At 41.5% G+C, this 19,245-nt stretch overlaps 1 protein-coding gene across 2 annotated transcripts in view; it reads right to left on the bottom strand.

Annotated features, from left to right (window-relative positions):
* Positions 1 to 7,344: 7,344 nt before the first annotated feature.
* Positions 7,345 to 19,245, bottom strand: part of ZSWIM6 (zinc finger SWIM-type containing 6) — a 182,151-nt gene continuing 170,250 nt past the window's right edge. For both annotated transcript variants that reach the window (XM_075932863.1, XM_075932864.1), the window contains exons 11-14: positions 18,926 to 19,083; positions 17,342 to 17,505; positions 12,639 to 12,720; positions 7,345 to 9,949 (exon numbers count right to left, since the gene is read on the bottom strand). In XM_075932863.1, coding sequence (XP_075788978.1) covers positions 9,087 to 9,949; positions 12,639 to 12,720; positions 17,342 to 17,505; positions 18,926 to 19,083 — 1,267 coding nt within the window. In that variant the 3' untranslated portion in view covers positions 7,345 to 9,086. The remainder of the gene's footprint in view (positions 9,950 to 12,638; positions 12,721 to 17,341; positions 17,506 to 18,925; positions 19,084 to 19,245) is intronic.

The raw sequence follows: 19,245 nt of genomic DNA on the forward strand, positions 1-19,245 counted from the left end.
TAAGCCCTAACCCCTGGAATCATGGGATCATATGGGAATCTCAGCTTTCATAAAGGAAAGCTCTTGCTTTCTTGGATGTCAGGAAAAGGCTGAAAGCATGAATCCTATCACTCAAAGACTGGAAGGCAAATAAAATGAACACAAACTTATTATTTTTAAAAATCTTGTGAGTTTTGAATGTAAGGGGACAACTAAACTCAATAAGATAGTCATAACAGCTTCACAGTCCTAACAGCCTGTCCCTAAAACACAGAGGTATCCCTTTGTTTGTTACAGATACTATGGTGAACTGACGCAGTGTCCTACACTGAAAACTAACCTTGCATGTGGGTGTAAGTACTACCCCCTACCCCCCATCTTGGAAAACTCAGCAAGGATATTAGATACAGTAGAGAACTTCCTGGAGAGTGGATCAATATTTCTGTATTATTAAAATCAGGAGCAGATGAGAAATGCTGAGCTGCAGGATGGGTTCTCAGTGTGCTTCAGGTATGCAAAACTGAGAAATGCACAGTTCCCTGGCACATTATTTTTCATTTGTATTGATGTAGCACTCGTGAGGTCCATGAAAGGTGTTCAACATATTGAATATGTGGCAGGGTTTTTTCATTGTCCTGCCCCTGCCCCTCTTAGACATTATTAGCAGGTTAAGTTCTTGTAGCAAAGTAGCTGAAAGCAGATCAGACCAACAGGAGAGCTCTAAAGTACAGAAAGTCAAAGGAAGCTAAAGGGCTGACGACTGGTACAGACTTTGCAATAGCAGCTGCCTTTCACAGCTTCCTCCTGCGTCTAAGCCTGGCAGGCTTAGGATGATTGTGAAGAGATTCTTCAATTAAACATGTCTCCTTCAATGACATGAACAGGACAAGCACTGTGCCTTCGGCTTTTGACGTGATTAGTGGATACTTTTAGTTACCATAGTAATCTATTAACATGCTTAAAATGTCAATTAGATGCACAAAAGAAATCATCATGTTTTCCTCATGACCACATATTTCCACCCATTACAAATACAGCTCCTGTTATAGCCTCACACAAGTAGAACAAAAGAGATCTATTATGTTACTTTCCCCCTGCCGCCTTGGCATAGTGAAAAAGATTACATTTTTCTTTTAGTTTAACAGGTATCTTAAAATATAGGAACAGTACACAAACTTTCTGGTTCAACTCTTGTGCAATTATTTGCTAATTCATGGTCAGGGATTTTAGGCCATTAATCCAAACTGACTGTTTTTGACCATCAAGGGCAAAGATGTCAACAAGAGTTTGGGAACCCTTCTTTCATCATTGCTGTTCTTATGTACTTCCTCCTTCCACCACTTCCATAGTATAAGTCAGATTCATCCACCATGTAATCCCCACTGACACCATGGAGTTACCACAAGGGGAAATTGGGTCCTATACCTATAAATAAAAGACCTCTGATATACCCCTAATTATACACCTTATTTTGTTGCCTATTCCTTTCAACTGGCTGTTGTAAGAGGGAGACTTACATCTAGAATCTGAATTAATGGAAAATAAGTTTATTTTCTGGGATTTGGGCAAGAATTCAAATGCAAGAAAGAAGAGGGTTATATGAAGACCTAGGCAGATGGAGCCAATCTCATCTCTAAGAAAGGAATCCACTCTTTTCTGTGCTACTCAATGATCTATAAACATTTCCTATCCACCTCCAAACAGAGCAACACAGCTATGGTAGAGGACATTAGGTGTGTGCTCACACACGTGCACAGATGCTCCAGCCAAAAGTCTTTCTAAGATGAAGCTTCTTAATAGTGCAGCGGTTTAAGGTAAAGACAAAAGAGAGGAATAGCACTGAACAGCACGGCTGACACAAAGTTGCATATCAGGCTCCATTCAAACAATTGCAACTATGCTGAAGGGGCAGCACAAATTGCAGAAATCACAACACTTATAATTCACTGAAAGCTTTGAAGCTGAGGGATCCTATCCTGGGACTCCAGGAACATGACTATCGTCTACCCTCTTCATCTTGAGCACTCCAGACATGAGGTTTCAAGTCCATTGTAAAAGGATTATTAGCATGGAAATATTACGTGTGAGCTAGTTAAAGAAAGGAAACTCATTTGAGAAAGTTTCTTCCATTGAGCTCCCATGGTGCCACAGGTGATGTTATTTAGGAAGAGAATTACTCTTGATGTATTACTGTAGTGCCTAGGAACCTCATGGACCAGGAGGCAGGGCCTCACCATGCTAGGTGATATACAAACATGCCAGTTGCTGTCAGTTTTGATGTTAAATGCCAGTGTTTTTAGCTGATATAGGTCAGTATGTATTTTGACCCTATGACTTAGTTGACAGCAAGAAGCAACAGTTGGTATCTTCTCTTACGTTAGGTCTACACTGTTGGGGGGGGAGGGGGGTTGGAAAAAGACACACAAATTGCAAACCAGGGCCAAATGTGGGAAAACCCTCCTCTTTCGGAAGAGCCCTTATTCCACATAAAATGAGGAAGAGCAGATATGTTCCCTGGACATGGCGGTGTCCTAGAAAAACTCCGTAGTGTAGATATAGCTTTAGAGACCATTTTTCTTTCCCAGAGTATAAATATCTGACACCACCTTTATGGAACATTTAGACATATTCCAACTGAAAGCCTTGTTACTACTTCTAGGTAGGAGTCCCTGGAAAATATCCTATGAACTACTCTCACCGTAGTAGCAGAATGAATTACACTTTAACATTTATCTTCTGCACTCTGTCATACACAATGAAACAGATCTGCTTGTGTTACCAAAAAAATAACAACACTGTTTATGAGAGTACTGGCCATAGCTGCAGGCTGAGAAAGCAGCAGAATTCAGCATGTCTTACCACAATGGTGGTTTCACAGCTTTTCATCCAGTACTTGCTGCACCTGAACTTTAAAAGAGGTATGTTCTATAGCAGGCATAGTTATGTTTTCAGTTACATCCTGCACCATCAGAGAGCAGAGCAATTGGCTCAGATTGAAGGTACTGACCATGCAACAGAGGGATTGGTAAAGCAGTCTCTGAACCAAACTTGGAGGTAATTACAAGTGATTCTAAGGAAGTTAACAAAATTTAGGTCTGGTACAATTCACTGCCTTTGATTGAATTTCAAGAGAGATTAATCTGACCCAGCCAATTTAAATTAGTATTACCAATGCCTTTAAATCCAGCTGTAAATAAAGTATCAATGGTGAGTCACTGAGATGTAACTTATACCCCTTTTTAGGAATTTGGCTTTCTAGCTGCATTTTTTTAACCTGCACACAAATTCTGTTATTTGACAAAACTGTTCAGAAACAAAACAAAAAAAGTTTTACAACTGTCTTTCATAGAGAAATTTAGAAAACTTGCAGCACTAACCCATATTACAGTACACAAAATAAATAAATCTATGGTATAAAAATGCATGCCTCCTGAATACGTGCACTGCTTCATTCTAATTAACCAACCATTTTAAGTTCTGAATTTACACATTAGCAGGTTTACTGTCCTGAATTAATTTCATCTGGTACTGTAAAATACACCCACAGTGATTTACAGTATCAGACTGTGTTCTGAAATCTGAACTACCAATAGAAGGAATGTATGCATTGTACTTCTTAATTTGTGTCTCATGTACTTATGAATTCTCTTCCCTGTAGCACTGATGGAAATATATTTTGAGATAAAGACATGAAGAGCAAATAGTTAAATTACAATGGCCCCTTTGACCAGGAGACTAATGTATATCTATCAGTTCTGGAACTTTGTCACAGGGCCAACTTTCTCCTGAAAACAAAATAAACACAAACCTGATGTGGAAGTAAAATGATTGAAAACCTCTAAGAAAGACTCAATTCCATTGAGAAATAGACTCTCCCTAGCTCCGATTCAGACCATGAACATATATATAGGCATAGAGGCAACACAGAAAGTACAGATACCAATAAAAGCTTCAAGGAGTTCATAGGTTACCAGACAAGCTTCCCAGAAGCAGTTGTTGAGAGAGAAACATCATCCCTTTGAAATTTTACCTGAAGGATTGTCCAATGGTTAGGGCACTTGCCTATGACATGTGACCCAAGTTAATTCCCTGCTTTGCCACCAGCTTCCTTTGTGACCTTTAGGTAAGTTTCTGAGTTTCAGTTCCTCATCTATAGTCAGGGAGTTACTTTCCTGTCTCACATAAGGCTCTCATGGTGACCACAGGCAGCCAGGAAGGAGAAGAGAATTGCATCAATATATACAATCACATGGACTCTCTTACTTATCTGGCATAGTCTTTCAAAAAATCAGTGTTTCTTTTCCTTGGCTGCCAGGTAAGCCTTCTATTGATAAGCAGTTCGTATCCTTCATGGTTCAAGCTAACTTGAGTGTCACCTTATGGAAGTTTGACGTGCCTGCTTTATTACAATACTATGGACCAAATTCAGCACTGGAGTAAAATAAAACTCCTATTGGTCAATAGTAGCTGTGTGCATTTGTGTGACAGCTAATTTCAACCTTAAAGATCTTCAGGTTTCTCTTTTAAATTTTGCCATCTATTGCTGTCCACAATAATGAATCCTCTGTAGGAAGGATGTCCTCCTGAGAGGTAGGTAATCACTAAGCTACATCCTAAGGCCAGATCAAGTACTCTCTCCCTTGTTTTTCATTTCCCATCACAGTGGGCCATACATCTCCTTTTATTTTTAAATTAGGACTCTGTCAAATAACTTATCTGCAGTCCTGAGCATTGTATTCTCACTGAAGGAGTTGGAAAATTTTGAGTCCTCTAAATTGGTGTCTGCTTATTGCCAAAAAGCCACTCTTATTTTCAAGAATTCCATGTAATCCTCATGACACCTCTAAAACAACCTAGCATGGCAGAGGAAGTAACCAGACCGGGAGGGAGAGAAGAAGGAGGATCCAGAAGAGACCAAAGCTGCTATTGTTGAATTATGACAGCTTGGTTGTTAATTGCCTTGAGCTGGTAGTCAGACATGCATTTGACATCAGATATAGCACAAAATCTCACTCTTTCCCTCCAGCTTTATTAGACATCTAGCTGGCACAAGCCTCATAGCAGAGCAGATTTCAGGGCACTGGGGCTATGCTTTGACATTTTTGTTCATCAATTGCTAATTCTCCCTTTATCTTAAGATATTTACAGGTATCTAAACAAGAGGATGGAGAAATAACAGGAAGAGGTCAAATGAGAGAGATCTGAGTACACAGTCTAAATTTATTGCATGCCAAAAAGCATTGTTTGGTGGGTCACAGGTTGAACAAAGGAACAGAGCTCCACAAAACAAGGTGAAGAATGAGTAACTAGAAAATAAAGCATGTCTAAGTAAATCCTAGGGTAACAGCACAAAAGTGGTCAGTTGCATGCAAAGAGCAGCTACAGTAAACTGAGGTGTTCTATTCATTTGGTTTAAATTTGCAAAATATATTATATACAAAACACATTCATTATTAAGTGCCAAAATACTCAGCAGAATTCTCAAGAGTTTGGCAGAGGGCAAAGAAAACCCAGGATGTGCATGTGCACAGATGACTAGTGTTGAAGGTGTTGAGATTTCAGCCCAGCAGGGTACAAAATATCTGTTTTACAGGATATTGCTGATATTCTGGTACTATACGTACACAAAGAAAAATGTTTAGGTTCCAGTTAAGTGTTTATGTACAACAGGCTCTATTACACCAAGTATCATACACATACAAGAGGATAGTCTTCATGAATCTAATATTTGCTTTGAACAGAGCTATTGTGCAAATCGATGTGTGTCACTGGCATCTTCTATTACACAAATACGGTCTCAGGCTTGAAATGGATGAGGAACTTTATAATGGACCCAACTACATTTTCACTCATTCTACAAATGCGGACATTTCAGTGTAGTCACGGTTGTGTGCATCTCAAACTTATACCATTTATTTTGCAGCTGATACAATATTAAGAACAGTGCACTCCTGTTACAGTGGAACATTTCCCTCTCCCAGCTCCCAGAAAGATAACAAGCCATACAAATCAGGATTCATTACGGTCATGAGAACTGCATTAGACCACTTCACAATGAGTGCTTCAGAAAACTGGGGGGGATCCTGGCTGTTGACTGGTGAATGAGAAGGCGTTTGCTCATAGTACTGTATGGAATATACTGCTCTACATATTGTAGAATATATACAATATGTAGAACTGAAAATGGAAAGAAACTGAAAATGGAAAGAAAGTACAGGTTGGACCTCCTTGGTCAGGAACCCTTAGGACCTGACTGGTTCCAAATGAGGGAATTTGCTGGACCAGAGAGTCCCAATTTAGGGAGGTGCAACCTGTACTGTGGTGCCACATACAAGGATTTTTCAAATGTCTCATGTCATCAGCCTAACTAATGCCATTCCATGAAAACAATGCATCAGCAAGCTCTACTTTCCATACTTGGAGATTGGTCTATAGAATAATAGAGCCAGTTCAGCCGAAGGATGTTAAAGACTAGTTGACTATCTGATAAGCATTTGCAAATGCTTATCAGATAGTCTTTTGACTAGTTGACAGGCACTTCCGCTTCCTCTTTTGCAATAAACAAGAGCCCCTGCTGGGGTCTTGTACATTGCAAAGGAGAAATGTGGAACTCCATGTACACACGGGATCAGCGAGAAATCCCGCTGACTCTAGGCTGCATGCAGGTGCCTTCTTTGAAATGCGCAAGAATCCCCAGTGGAGGCTCTTGTGCATTTCAAAGCCAGGGAGCCCAGGATCAGTGGGGGACTGTCACCAGCTGACCCTGGCTCCATGCTATGCTGCATCTGCGCGATTCAAAGGGGCAGCTGCCTGGAGCCCAGGGTAAGCTGGGGAGCTCGGGATCAGCTGGGGGCTCTCACGACATTTCCCCAGAACTCGGGGTCAGCTGGGGAGTCTGAGTCTCCCACTTATCCCAGGCTTCCTGGCTTTGAAATGCATTTAAAAGAAATGCAGCCCAGAGTCAGCGGGACTTCCCACTGGCCCCAGGCTGTACGTGGAGTTCCGTATTCCTCCGCTAGGGCTATTGTACATTTCAAAAGGAGGAATGCGGAAGTGACTATCAACTAGTCAAGTAACTGCATTTTAACATCCTTAGTTCAGACTTGGCCTTTTATTAGCAAGCAGCATTAACTCTTTCACCTGATGTTTATCACCACTATATCTTTTGCTTTATGAAGGAATGCATAGAACTGAAATTTTTGAAAAAGTTGCAAGTTTTCTTCCCAGTGTACAGATTGCTATAGAAAAGGACATGGAATATTTTCCTATGGTATTACACAAAGCATAAAAGTTGTGGCATCTGAGATGTATAAGCTATACTTATCCAATTCAACTGCAGTAATAGACACCATAAAGGAGGCAGAATCAACTTTCAAAAAACTAATTTTAATCAAAACAAAAAATTGTTGATCATTAACAAGTTTATAAAACAGTGATTTAGTTACATAAATAAATTGATATCAGTGTATCAAATCTGAATTACTTTCAACTTCATGAGCATGTTTACATGGGTGATGAAGTACAACCTCTTTACCTATTATAATAAATAAAATGGAGAGCATGAAATAGTTTCTCTAAACAAAAATACCTACAAACATACCTCTAGCATGTTCTCTAATGAAGGGAACAAGAGACACTGGACAACTTTTGCACCAAAACATAAAAACTGCTTTAAAAAGCACAAGGATACAGAACCATCAGCTAAAGTAAAGACACTATACTGTAACCAAAGTTGGTATTTAATAATATAATGAACAAGTTTGGTAGTTAGATCTCCAGTTTGGTTATTTTAAAGCATTAAGACAAGGCAAGATAGAAGGCTGCTTTTATTTGAATAATTCTAGAGAAAATAAAATATATTAAAAAACAAACTGAAAAGTAGAACAGTCATACCTACACAACTTTCTGTCCTGCACAAAGTCAAAATACCTATGCAGCATTATTATATTATATATATACACATATACATATACATGTGTGTGTATATATATATATATATATATAATGTTATTTGTGCACAAAGGTTAGCTTATTATTAGCTCACTGCAAAGGCGTAATGTATTATGTTAATCATTTTGGAAAACATTTTGTGTTGTGTCAAAAAAGATAAGTCTTTTAGGCTAGGAGGCACAAACCCCAATTCTGGCATACTGTATTCTTAATGCTAAGGCTTGCTGCTCTGGCTGTGTATTTTGTTGTCCCTCTTTACTATAGTGCCTGTTATAAGCATGTGTGTATGTGTGTAAATTTCCCCAATAGGTATCAGTCCAACCATGCAATCCAAAAGGTGGCTCTGCATAGATGCCCAGCACATAGTTCGCCACCTGAGCCAACCCCGAAGCAAGGCGCACTTTAGTCCTTCTGATAGGTTTTTTTTGTTTAAAACCAAGCTACTGCAGCTTCAAGTATTTTGCATTACATAGAATTTTTTTTTATAAATTAGTTAATGTTATATTTTTTCAATATTCAGACATATACTATAATATATATACAGTACAATAAATGCTCTCATTCTTTTTTAATTTTTTTTTTGATAAATCCCTGAGAATGTATGTTGACAGTCGCTAAGTTTCCACATGCACAAGCATTGTGTGCCATGCTTCTGGATGAACAGCACTGCAAAGCCACGTGGTCAGCCTTTTAACTATTAGTATTTCATTTGTTGGTTTGTTTAACTATGCTGAAATGTAAGGATGAGTTACAAAGGAGTAAAGCTGGATCCATTCGAGGTACTTATCACAGGATGGAGGTGTTTGGTTTGGTTTTTAAAGCCATTGCAATATATTTTTTTGTTTTTGTTTTTGAGGCTGTGAACGTATACAGAAAGAACAGGAGAGCAATGTGGGCTTTTGCCACTTGACAACATATACTCAGTGTAAACCAAACCTTTTTTTAACCTCTCTCTCATACAAAATAGAGAAAAAAAGGGGAAAAAAATAAACACACAAACTTTCACAACATGACAATTTAGTTTGCAAACTCAATATAACTATACACATATAATACCGGTGTGGCTCTGTTTCTTTTAAGTTAAAAAGGATACAAAGGCAGGCTCAAGTAAAAACAAACCACCCTTTACCCTCCCCCCCAGCCCTCACACATTTTCGTCAACCAAACCGTTCACGAACCAACATCATCAGTTTCTTTTTGCCTTTGTAGATTTGTTTTAGGTTGTCGATAAATTGTGTAAACTGAATGTGTCCATCATGAGCCATTAAGAAAGTCTCTCTGGCCTTACTAAGGAACTCTATAAACTCACTATAGTGTCGAGGGCTGATGTGTGTGAGTCGTGAATGTGTTGTATTAATGTAGGCTCCAATCGTGGCATCCAGGAGTTGCCTTAAAGGGGCTTTGTCCAGTGACATGAGCTTACCAGAGTTCCTCCTTCCATGAAGTCCCACCATCCCAGGTGTGGTCAAAGTACACCTACGCAAAATGTCTGACAGTACTGTTGCACATTTGACACTTTTGACCACCAGAGGTATTATAGCTGCAAGCTCATTTTTCCCTAGGGAGTGGCTGAGCGCACATGCCCACAAAACGTCATTAATGGCAGGGTGTGTGTCCTGATTGTAACTCAGGTTGAGATGGTTCATGGCCAAAGTGGCCAGCTTGTAGGCCCGCATAGGGTAACCACGATGTTCCATATACCGTGCTATAGTAAAAAGCTGCGTATAGCTCATGCCTTTTGTAGCAGCATCTAGAACAATTTGGTAAGCGGTCTCAAAAGCTATGTGATCCTTTTCACATAAGGTCAGTGCAGAGAGGGCACAGTTTTGAGGATCCTTCATGGCACACTGTAGAGCAAGCGTCCTAGCACTGCTGGCCAATTTCTCCTGTTGATGGCAGTCTAGATGCAGACGGACAATGGTGCTGTTGGACATCACGGTAGTAGCAACAATACTAGTGGCCTCAGTTGGAGTGAAAAGTGTAAACCAGTTCTGCATGATGCTATCCAGTGCATACACACCTGTGAGAGATAGAGATAGGATCATCAACAATTGATTGTCATCAGGATTCAACCACAAACAGTCTTTCACCATGGCTTTTTTTTCTCTTCAAACTAAGCCTACTAGGTTATCAGTACATCCAACCTCATGTTACTGATGCAAACAAACTCAGTGGAGAGAACATGATGGGAAATACACATTAAAATAAGACTATTCTGCATTTTCTTTTGTGGAGTCATGAAACTGTTAGAGAACTTGAAAAAGTCAGATGATAAAGTTTTAATTTCCAGGGCGTGACATCTTGTTTCTCTTGTTATTTATGATCTTGAATTTTGGATAAGTGCTGGTCATACACACGGAGCCAGTTACAGAACTCAAAAAATCTCAACCTTGATCCAGTATCTCAAATCAATTCCCCAAATCTAATATTTTAGAGCCATTTAATCTCCTTTTTCTCTATGTCAATAGTCACCTGATGGCAGGGCAAAAAGTTTTAAGCTCTCTCAAAACTGCTCATGTAACAAAAGGCCCATTGTCTTTGGTACTAGAACAGCAGTTCTCAAACTGTGAGGTGGGCCATGCAAAGGAAGCTTGGGAATGTATGTGAGCAGTGTGGATTTTGTTTTTGGTGAAGAGTTCTTCCTGGGTAGACAGGGCTCATGCACAAAGGCATCCCAAAAGGATGGCTGGAGCCCTGCCACTTGGCCATCAGCCTGAGTTGCCAGTAGCAGTAGCAGCAGCAAGGGTTTCACATTGCCATCTTTGCTTCTGCACGGCGGCTGGTAGCAACGCTGCCTTCAGAACTGGGCACCCAGCAGCAGCCAGGGCTCTCCACTCTGCCTTCAGAGCGGAGTGGTGCTCTATGTACTGGGGATGGGGGAAATACATTACTACAGACACAAATTTAGGGGAGGGTAACCAAATATATTTAGAACCACTGTACAAGAGTATTCAATTATAAACATACTTCACAGAACAATTTTATACCAAGCGATGTGTACCATAACACCAAAATCAGGAAGAAAATCCTTGTAGCAACATTGCTACTGGTTTTTCTACTTGATATATGCAGTAGTACCATTTTATTGCTCTTGTGGGAGAGAACAATAAATGGTGGCTCCATACATTGAAGATAATAGGAAACTAGGGTGTCTAAGATCAGATCTATACTAGACACAGAAGGTCAGCTTAAGTTATCCAACTCCTGCGATGTAAATAACATAGCTGGAGTCGACATACCTTAAGCAGAGCTTGGTGCCATCTTCACCGTGGGAGGCTAACAGGAGCAAATGGTTCCATCTGTTTCTTTTACTCCTCATGACTGCAAGTACAGGTGCCGACAGGGGGTGCTCCCAGTGTTCGATTTAGCAGGTCTTTATTGGACCCACTAAATCAAATACCAGAAAATCTATTTCCAGCTCCGCAAGTTGAGACACGACCTTAGTATTTCTAGACCATATTTACACTTGCTTGTGGTCCTTATTGCCTCTGTTAGACTTGGGTGTTTCTTGTAAATCCCTTGTTCATGTGCAAGAGATTCAATGCAACCAGAGAATGACAGATCTTCATTTAAAGCCAGATTCTCTGCTTTACAAATTCAGTTAAGTCTGAGAGGTAGTTTGCATGATGTTATAGGTTCTTTACTAGACTACTAGCATATGTGAACTAATTTAATATGGCATGAAAAAAGCATTTTATATGTAGACAGACAACTGAACAAAATAAGATATGCTCTTATATCTATAAAATATAGACTAGTATCTATAGTACAGTCTAGGTAAAAATTACCTTTGTGAAAATATAAAAGCAACAAAACACAGCACCATTGCATGAAAACGTGTAGGCACACACCATTTTTTGTCTGAGGGCACAGAAAGGGAAACTATACTTTCCAGGTTATCAACAGTATAAGTATAAGGCAAAAGTTAAAATAATGCTGACCAGGAAAAGACAGTTCATGAAGTCTAAAACACAAAGTGATCTCTGACGGAATCTGACTCAAATCCATGAAAAGTGGGAACATGTTAAATAGGCTTTAATGGAACAACACTAATGACAATTAAAATTGTTACATCTGTGGTATTATACTGCCTTCGTTAGTGAAGAATCTGTGCGCTTTAGAATTTTTTTTTATCCTCAACACTCCTGTAAGATTGGAAAATATTATCATCCTCATTGCACAAGTGGCAGACTGAAGCAGACAAAGAGACTATGTGACTCACAAAATCTCATGCAAGATGTCTGTGCAATGCAGGGAATAGAACCTAGGTCTCCAAAGTTCCAGTCTAGCACTGTATCACCAGAGACTCTAACAACAGTTAGATTTGGCCATCCAGACTCATGCTGAGTAGTACCTTACTCTATGTTGAAATCAATGGAACTACTTGTGGAGTACACTACTTCTTAACACGTGTACAGCAAATGACTATAAGTCCACACATAACAGTGTTATACCTGGAAATAAAGCCTAACTGCTTCATTCTATATCCTGAAAGACAGAAGTATGTCAAACACTTCAGGTCTCATTTTCTTGGGCTGCGTCTGTTACTGCCATAATAAAAGGACTTCTAATCCGAAAACAATTTCCGAAAACCAAAAGAAAGCGATGGACATTTTTGGTTATACACAACCAAACAAAATGAAACCATCAAACCATTTAAGACAGGCTAATGAAGGCAGGACTCCTTGGACAATATCTGCAGAACGTACCTACTTCTGTTGCACATGTTACCAACCACCTCACCATCTCCCGCCGCCGCCAATTCAATGTTGATAATGTCATCCGCATCACCTATTCAAAAACAAACAAGTATTTGATGGACACTTAAGATGAAAGAATTGTGCTACGAAGTTGAGACAACACAAACAATTAAGAATCTGGGTTAGTTATAGACCTTACTGAAAAATTGCAAAAAATCCTATACAAATGATAATTTTCGTTCAAATTTCAAAGACTTGAAGAATGCTGAGGAGCTCTACTGGAAGGGCAGATTATTTTCAGATCTATATTTTACATCACACATTCTTATTAAAATGTCAGCTCTTAAGGCCAGATAAAATATTTTCTTTTTCCTCAAAAATGACCAAATGCTTCTTTATAAAACTATCTAGGGTACTCAAGTAGCAAAAGTGGTGTTAAAAAGTGATGATACATATATGCCTATTTAGAGTAGGTTAGCCATGCATGGCTTTCCATAGACCCTTACTACTGCTTTTCTCTTGACTGTTGTGAAACATACTTGTGTTACTACTTATTGCAATCTGTTCTGCTGCTCAATTCTGCCAAGTCTCCAGGGGCTGTTTCTGTTTTCAGAATCAATAATGATTTGACTCATCTATCAGAATGAAATCTCAATTTAAAGAAGCTCAACATTAAGATGATCAAAATTCAAGTAAAACAGCATTATCTGGTTTTTAAACACAGCACCTCCCTATTTCAAATCCACTTGCAAATAGACTGTTTCTTTTTCTCTCATTTTTATATTTAAATGCGACTATTCCAAAAGTATTGGTGATAATTTTGTGAAGGATTGTTCTAGCACAAGCAAGTTACACGTTTGTCATTTTCAGTACCTGCAACTGTACAGAAAATTGTTGCTGCTAAGTGTAGATCTTGTAGAAATCTAGATGATCACAACAAGGATTCTTCCATATAACATAATGAGAATATCACTGAGAAAACAATCAGCATTCCCTTCCCCCATGAAAAATATATAAATCTAAACAATACAAGTTGGGTGAGGAAATACCACTTTGGGCCAACTTCTTTTGGTGGAAGAGACAACTTTTGAGTAAGTCCAATAAAAGACACTACCTCACCCATCTTGTTTCATTCGTATTTGGAGCAAAACTTCTGACAGGAGCAGTTGTATTTGGTTGCAAGAAGGTCTAATTTCCAGATACCCTCACTGGGAGAGGTCGTTGCTATGGAGTTTTTGAGTGACCACTTGTGTTGGTCATGTAAGTCTCCACTCAGCATGTGTGCATATATTATTTGTATCACTGTAGCACCTCAGAACCCTAGGAATGGCTGAAGACCCCCCATTGTGCTAGTCACAGTACAAACACAGAAGACAAAGGCTGTCCCTCCACCACAGAGCAGAGAGTCTCAAACTCAATTTACCTGAGGGCCAATGGCAGTCCTCAAATCCTCCAAGTGGGCCAGTATTTGACCAGGCCCTGAGGTGGCTGTCCCAACCGTCCTATGGACAGGATGGTTCCCTATACTCAGGTTAGTCCATGAAGCCCTGGGTGGGTTCCTGCTGGCATCAGGGGTCAGGCCCACCTCCACTCACTGTGGCAGCAGGAAGCAGAGTGCCTGGGTTGGCGGGGGAGTAAAGCAGGCTGCTGCACTGCTATTCTTGCCTGCGGCTCCTGCTTCCATGGTGAATGTAGAGGGGTACAACTTCTGCTGCCACCCCATGCCAGGCCCTCCAGTTATCCCTGGGGATGCATCCCCTGGGGGAGGGGACTCAGAAGAAAGGGTGCAATGGGGGAAGGGAAAATGTGGAGCAGGGGTGGAGTTGGGGGAAGGGTACTGATCTCTCCTCTCCCCACAAGGCCGCAGGGATTCACTTGCCGGCAGTCCCACTTGCCCAATTATGGAACTGCTCAGCTTGTAGATGGCCCACAGGCTCTGAGTTTGAGACCCCTACTGTACAGCTTATGATGGTACTTGTCTGCAAGGCAAAGGGTTTTGGTGTATTATGCAGCACTCCTACAGAACTACAGTCAGTCTCCTTGCACACCTGACTTGAATATGCCCCACTGTTTGTTCATGTAAAACCTCACTGTAATATAATACTTAACCACTCTGTCAGCAAGATGTAAGAAAAAAGGACCGGAGAGCCCAGCATATATCTCAATCCTGGAATTTCTGGGTGAAAAATCCTCCATGTCAGCATTTTAGTGACTGAATCGCCATATTTTTGCAATAAGCTCCCCACCTCAGACTGAAAATATTGAGTGTTGATTATCACTGAGAGATCTGGGGACATTGAATACAGCTCTTATGAGTATGCCATCTGACATAGGAACAAATTCCTGGGTAGTGTCAATTTCACACAGCATGCTATCAGTATTTGGAACATAACATTCAATTAACCAGTAGTGTAGAGGTCTCTTTTTTAGATGTGCATGTAGAGTTAAATGCATTGCTGAAGTCATAACACCCATCAGATCCAAGGAGATCATTACTGAATGGTATACATTCCACTATAGTACTTCTATTACCATAAAGATTTTTAAGTAGCTTTCTTCTAGATGGAAAACTGAGTATCTAGAAATGCTTCAAGGTCACCTTTCCTTCTTGCTCAATCATAACTGTGTGTGATTTCTATTAGTTTTTTTCCTGAGGCTAGTGCTCAGAATAAGGTATATATTTATAACATAGCTTTTGCTGATTTATGAGGATGCCCTGGAAATTAAAGTCTGTTATCCAAATAAGGATACATATAGACATCCTGTCATCTGAAGCATTCTGTCACTGTTGAAAAGCACTTGGTGAATACACAAGATGATGCAGGCAGAGCAAACTGAAGAGCCTTGCATTGATGATGATCTCTTCCCAACAACAAACCCCAGAAATTTTCAAAATAAAAAATATGAAAGATATGAAAACAAGCACCTAGTAAATCAAGAACCCCAAACTTGTCTTGGACTGAGGAGAAGATAATAAAGGCTAGGATAAAGATATGGAATGTGAATTTTCGGATCAAAGAGTTGAGCTTTTGAAGTTCTAGAATGGGTGGAGGACCACCATCGCTCTTTAGGATAAGAAGTATCTGGAATAAAATGCAATCTCTGGAAATTCTTGAGGAGTTTTCTCCATGGCACCCAAGTCTACTAGTGAATGAACTTGTTTTGATATGGACTCCAGAAGAGAGAAGAGGAGCTGATTTGCATAGAACTGAATGGAGTAATCTCACTGGGCATTCTCCAAGACTCAGTCTGTGGTGAAAGTACTCTAGGTATCTAAGAAAAAGGACAGAGGAAGCTAGATAGGTGGCTTAAATCTTGTCTGAGGTTGAGTATTCTCATCAAACCTGAAGCTGAAAGGCTGGTGGAGAGGAAGATTATGGAGCAGATATCACTCCAGATTACGGTACATACAACTATTCTTCTCTGCTGATGCAAAGTAGAGGGTAGGGATGTGAATGTGTAACTGGTTAATAGATGAGGCTTACTGGTTGCAGTTAGCTGGTGGGGGCTTGAACAATCCCCCAACTGCTGTGGGCAGGGGGCTGCTCCAGCCTTGCAGCGCCTGCTGTGGATGGGGGGCACTCCAGCCCATCCAGAGCAGCCCCGGTCCATGGTGGGCCCAGCCTGGGCGAGCCCAGCCAGGCTGGAGCAGCCCCCCCTTTGCCAACTGTTCATTGGTTTGCTGGATGTGATCTTTGCAGCATTTCCATAGACTGGATTCTTTGGTTCAGCACAAGTCAGGGAGGCAGACAAAAGTGCTGGAACTTTGTTGGCCCCTTAAAACTATGTTGGGGACTCGGGCAGAAGCTAGTTTCCCATCACTTGCATCCTGGCACTATGGAGTTTGAGGGTTTAGGCTTGTACTGCTTGCTGCAACAGCACAGCTTGTAGGAAATTTTCTGTCCCCGAAGACAGATGTTGTATATACAGCTAAGAGATGCCCTCCTTATATAGCTCTGTCTTTAAACAAGTGCTCCAGTGGACATGGCTTACTAGAAGATTTCATGGGTCCAAATGGCACCATCTGTACATTCCCAAGAGCAGAATACAAAGAGGCTGCCTGGAAAAAATATTTTTCCCTACAAGTAACGAACTGTATGCATATAGCTTCCACACAGTCCCTTGCAAATTGAGAAGCAGTTCCTTGCCAACTGAAAATTCAATAGCCTTGAATAAATTTTTTGGACTGCAGCATAATGCAAAGAATATAAGGGTGTACAACTGCCTCTCTGTGCTTTATGCCACTTATTCCATCTTCTTAATTTTGGTCTGATCTAGGTGCCAATGCAGCCCCAACATATGTGTTAGAGTGGCCACAGGGGCAGGCTGCTCTAATTTAGACAGATATGCAAGTCTGCCTTCTGGTTTCCCTGAAGCCCAGAACAATCAAAGTACTGAGCGCTCTGGACATTCCTCCTCTCACCCTGAATATCGTACTACCCCTGAATTGGTAGAGTCCCTGGGAAGCTGTTCTAGTCTTATACCACTACCAGTATGGTGTACAAGGCTGAAGTTGGTTCCACATGCTGACCCTAGGTCTGTAGTTATCAGAGTACTCTACAAATCAGTGAAGAAAAGGGGCTATGTTTGGACTTTGTGTAACTGGGTACAATTCTCAATGGCTTCATTGTGAGTTGCACCTGCCACTGCAGGGCTGAATTTGGTCCAAGAACTTGGTCTCTTACTGAAGCAGTAGCTAATGTGGGGAATACCTGAAGGCCTAACTCCAAAGAAACTTTCAAAAGAGTGATGTCTGGCAAACTGTCCATGAGTGTTGCTATTTTAAATGCATCCTGGGCAAGCTTGAAGATGTGGGATGAGGAGTGAATATTTTTCTGGATGGATTCTAATACTGTTTCCAGCCTCCGAACATCACCTGCAATGTAAAAACAAAACCACAAAACAATAGCAATTAGTTTTATCTAAAAACATTCACTTACAGTGCAGATGTTACAACTACATGTGGCAATATAAGTGACTTTCAGCTAGACAAGTTCTCTTTGAAAGAGCTAACTAAATGCACATATGAATAAAATGTGAGACATCAAACTCCTGTTCCTGTTGATGTTAGCTCAGTAAAAGTTACTAAGTTGTCCTAATTTAAAAATTCTAGAACTTATTTGTCCAGTGCTGGGTCTTGCTATCCACCACAAAACAAATACTGTAAACTTCCGATAATCCAGCACCTTTAGGACCCAGGGGATGCCGAATTATCAGATATGCCAGACTATCAGAAGGGGGGGCTATGAGGGATCTGGGGTGGGGTGGATGCCACCCCAGACCCCTCATAGCCCCCCCTTCCGATAGTCCAGCTCTTCCTCAGGTGTCCCCGATTCAGCTGCTGCTGGCCAGTTTTAGCAGTGGCTGAATCGGGGACGCTGGGGGCAGAGCAGCTGGGGTGCTGCCGGGTTGGTCTGGTAGCGCCACCCCTCGGGGCTGAGGGACCAACCCGGCAGCAACCCAGCTGCTCTTGGGGACGCCTGGGGCAGAGCAGCCGGGGTGCTGCCGGGTTGGTCCCGCAGCGCCGAGGGGCGGCGCTACGGGACCAACCCGGCAGCACCCCAGCTGCTCTGCCCCAGGCGTCCCCGAGTCAGCCGCTGCTGAAACTGATCAGTGGCTGACTCCAGGAAGCCCAGAGCAGAGCAGCTTTGCCCCGGGCTTCCCGGAATCAGCCGCTGGTCAGTTTCAGCAGCGGCTGAATAGGGACACCGAGGGCAGAGCAGCTGGGGTGCTGCCGGGTTGGTCCCGTAGCGCCACCCCTCGGCGCTGCAGGACCAACCCGGCAGCACCCCGGCTGCTCTGCCCCAGGCGTCCCCAAGAGCAGCTAGGGTGCTGCCGAGTTGGTCCCTCAGCCCCGAGGGGTGGCGCTACCAGACCAACCCGGCAGCACCCCAGCTACTCTGCCTCCGGTGTCCCCAATTCTGCTGCTGGTCAGTTTCAGCAGCGGCTGAATGGGGGAAGCAGGGCACAGAGCAGCTCCAATTGTCCAGCTGCCCCAGCACTTCCGGGTTCCTGATGGTGCCGGACCATCAGCAGTGCCGGAGCATTGGATGCCGGACCAATGGAGTTTTACTGTAGCTTGTCTCAAACTTGCTATCTAGATACCAGCCAGCTGTTCTAGCAGCAGTGCTAGAAAGCCAATGCTTAAATCTGTTCAGTAAGTTGTTTCTTCAACTTCTCAGATCAAAATTCAGACTCCTAAACAGCAGTTTTAAATTAACTTCACTTTATACACGAAATACAATATTGGAAAAAGTATGTCTACTAAAAATACATATCAGCTTTATTGACACTACCTTTGGCTGCTGTTAGCATAGTTGATGCCAACTCACACTGCTGGGACTCAATGTGACTTAACGTGAACCAACGGGGATAGCGGTTTGGAACAACTGATGCAATGTGGTGTGGGCGGGACATATCTGCTGACGGAGCTGTAGATTCCAATACTAGCAACCTGAAAATAGGAAAGAACATACAATGATATTGTGAAAAGAGTGTAGCTAGGGTAGTCTCTGAACATTCACAAAGCCACAAGAGCACTTTGGCTACTTGTGCATTCAGGTGTAAACGCTGTAGCAAATCATGTCCTTTCAACTAGACATTTAAAGTTGAATCG

Source organism: Pelodiscus sinensis, chromosome 6, assembly GCF_049634645.1.
Source record: "Pelodiscus sinensis isolate JC-2024 chromosome 6, ASM4963464v1, whole genome shotgun sequence".
In the NCBI taxonomy this organism is placed as follows: Eukaryota; Metazoa; Chordata; order Testudines; family Trionychidae; genus Pelodiscus; species Pelodiscus sinensis.